This window comes from Austrofundulus limnaeus, unplaced genomic scaffold (assembly GCF_001266775.1).
Source record: "Austrofundulus limnaeus strain Quisiro unplaced genomic scaffold, Austrofundulus_limnaeus-1.0 Scaffold1050, whole genome shotgun sequence".
In the NCBI taxonomy this organism is placed as follows: domain Eukaryota; kingdom Metazoa; phylum Chordata; class Actinopteri; order Cyprinodontiformes; family Rivulidae; genus Austrofundulus; species Austrofundulus limnaeus.
Window position 1 is genome coordinate 1 of NW_013953452.1, and position 1875 is coordinate 1875.

General features: G+C 36.7%; 1 protein-coding gene across 2 annotated transcripts in view; it reads left to right on the forward strand.

Moving 5' to 3' along the window:
* Positions 1-805: 805 nt before the first annotated feature.
* The window catches only part of usp48 (ubiquitin specific peptidase 48), a gene marked incomplete in the record, with an annotated part of 52720 nt that continues 51650 nt past the window's right edge, over positions 806-1875 (forward strand). Inside the window, 2 exon segments of one of the 2 annotated variants that reach the window (XM_014030394.1) lie at positions 806-880; positions 1387-1521. In XM_014030394.1, the coding sequence (XP_013885848.1) occupies positions 1388-1521 (134 nt within the window). 2 annotated transcript variants of the gene reach the window in all.

The following is a 1875-nucleotide window of genomic DNA, read 5'->3' on the forward strand; positions in this document are numbered from 1 at the left end:
ATATATATATATATATATTGTTTTTCCATTTACTTGTAGAAGCATTTTTGTCTCTTAAATGTTTTTATTTTTTGTTGCTTTTTCTTACAAGTCTTTTTATTTCGACGTGTTTTTACATTTCTCTGTCTCCTGTTTTTACTTTATCTTGTGTGTTGCTGCCTCATTATGCAAATGTTCTGCTGCTCTGCTTGGGTCAGCTCCTCTCCTGTAGACAGGAAGGAGCAGGATTCATGTGTAGATCGATTGTGTATGTTTGTGTTGCTAGTTTAGTTTAAAGTTTAGTTTAAAACAAAGTCACAGGTAAAAGTTTTTCCTCCTTGCCTTTGTTTTAAACTAAACTTTAAACTTTATGTTAAACTGAGGCAGCACAATATGTACAGTAGATCTGCACATGGATTTTCCAATAGGAGAGGAGCTGACCCAACAAGGAACGCCCATCTTATTTGCATGATGAGGCAAAAATGCAAAAAGTAAAAACAGGAGACAGAGAAATGTAAAAACACATGGAAATAAAAAGACTTGTGGGGAATAAAAGCAAACAAATATCATATTAAAGGCACAAATGCATCCTCAAGTACAGGGGAAAAAATTTAAACAGTAACATTTAAATTATGTGAAATATATAATTTGCTGGAACTAAGCTGGAAAAATAAATACAAAGGTCAACTAAATTATATAACATGAGTGAAAGCTGTCCGTTTTAAGATGAATCCATTCATTTAGAGTGTATTTATTTATTTTATTACATTTCTGCTTTTATTTTTAATTGTGTCAGTTTCCGCCTTCCATACWTCCACTCCAGTCTGAACGTGCCGTCCTTCCGTCACTTGTTGACGTCGCGTTGATTTTGATCGGAGAGTTTATTTATTTATTAACTGACGTAAGGGCGCTAAATCTAAAATAAACTGCAAATAAAATATGTAAATCCATTATTGTTTTGGTAAATCAGCAGCATGATGAGATTTGTTCTTAGCACACAATAAATGTGTTTCGGTTGCGGCAGACTGCGATAAACAAAGTAACTTAAAAGCCTAGCTAAACCGGTCGAGCTAGCTACATTTTAGCTAGCAACCAACACCAATTTAATGCTTTTATAAGTTGAATAATCATTTTGAACATACTTTTGTATTGACGCGCTTACTTTATCGCGAATTGTTTTTTGCACTTTTAGAGCTCGATTAAAAAAACAGTGAAAGGCTACATTAGTTAGCTAAGTTGCACCATGATCAGTGCTAACAACAGAGGGCTAGCTGCTGTTTGAGAGGAGCTGCACTTGGACTTCTCATTAGCTTCTGGAAGTGGCTATGCTAGCATCGCCTGGAAACAGCTTGCAGCCTGTACATTTATCGCTTCCCAAGTATCTGACTGGTACGCTTTACGTCGCAGGATGGCACCCCGTGTACAACTGGAAAAAGCAGCTTGGAGTTGGGTGGACACGGTAAAACCAGAGGAAATCAGGCAGGAGCACATAGAGTTAGCATACCGCATCAACCTCCCGGCCTGCAAGAGAGGAGCCTGCAGGTACAGTATGTTTTAAACTACGCATTGCTTGTCTGTGAAATCAGAAGGTGCAGAAATGCATCTTTATTTAAAAGTGGATAGTTCAATGTTCAGCTGATCGTGGAGATGTAAACAGAACAACATATGTTCTGTTTCTTCGCTGACGGACAAGACTTAATYGTAAAAGTTTGTAAGCCGACAGACCACAGAGTGGTTCTGACATGCATGAAGAAAAGCTTCAAAGTTGGCTTTCCCCCTAATCTGCATTACAAACCTCACTGAGCATCATTTCTGACATCCTACTACGTCTCATTTAAACCTGGTAACTTTTTTTTGCATAATAATAATAATAATAATAATAATAATAATAATAAT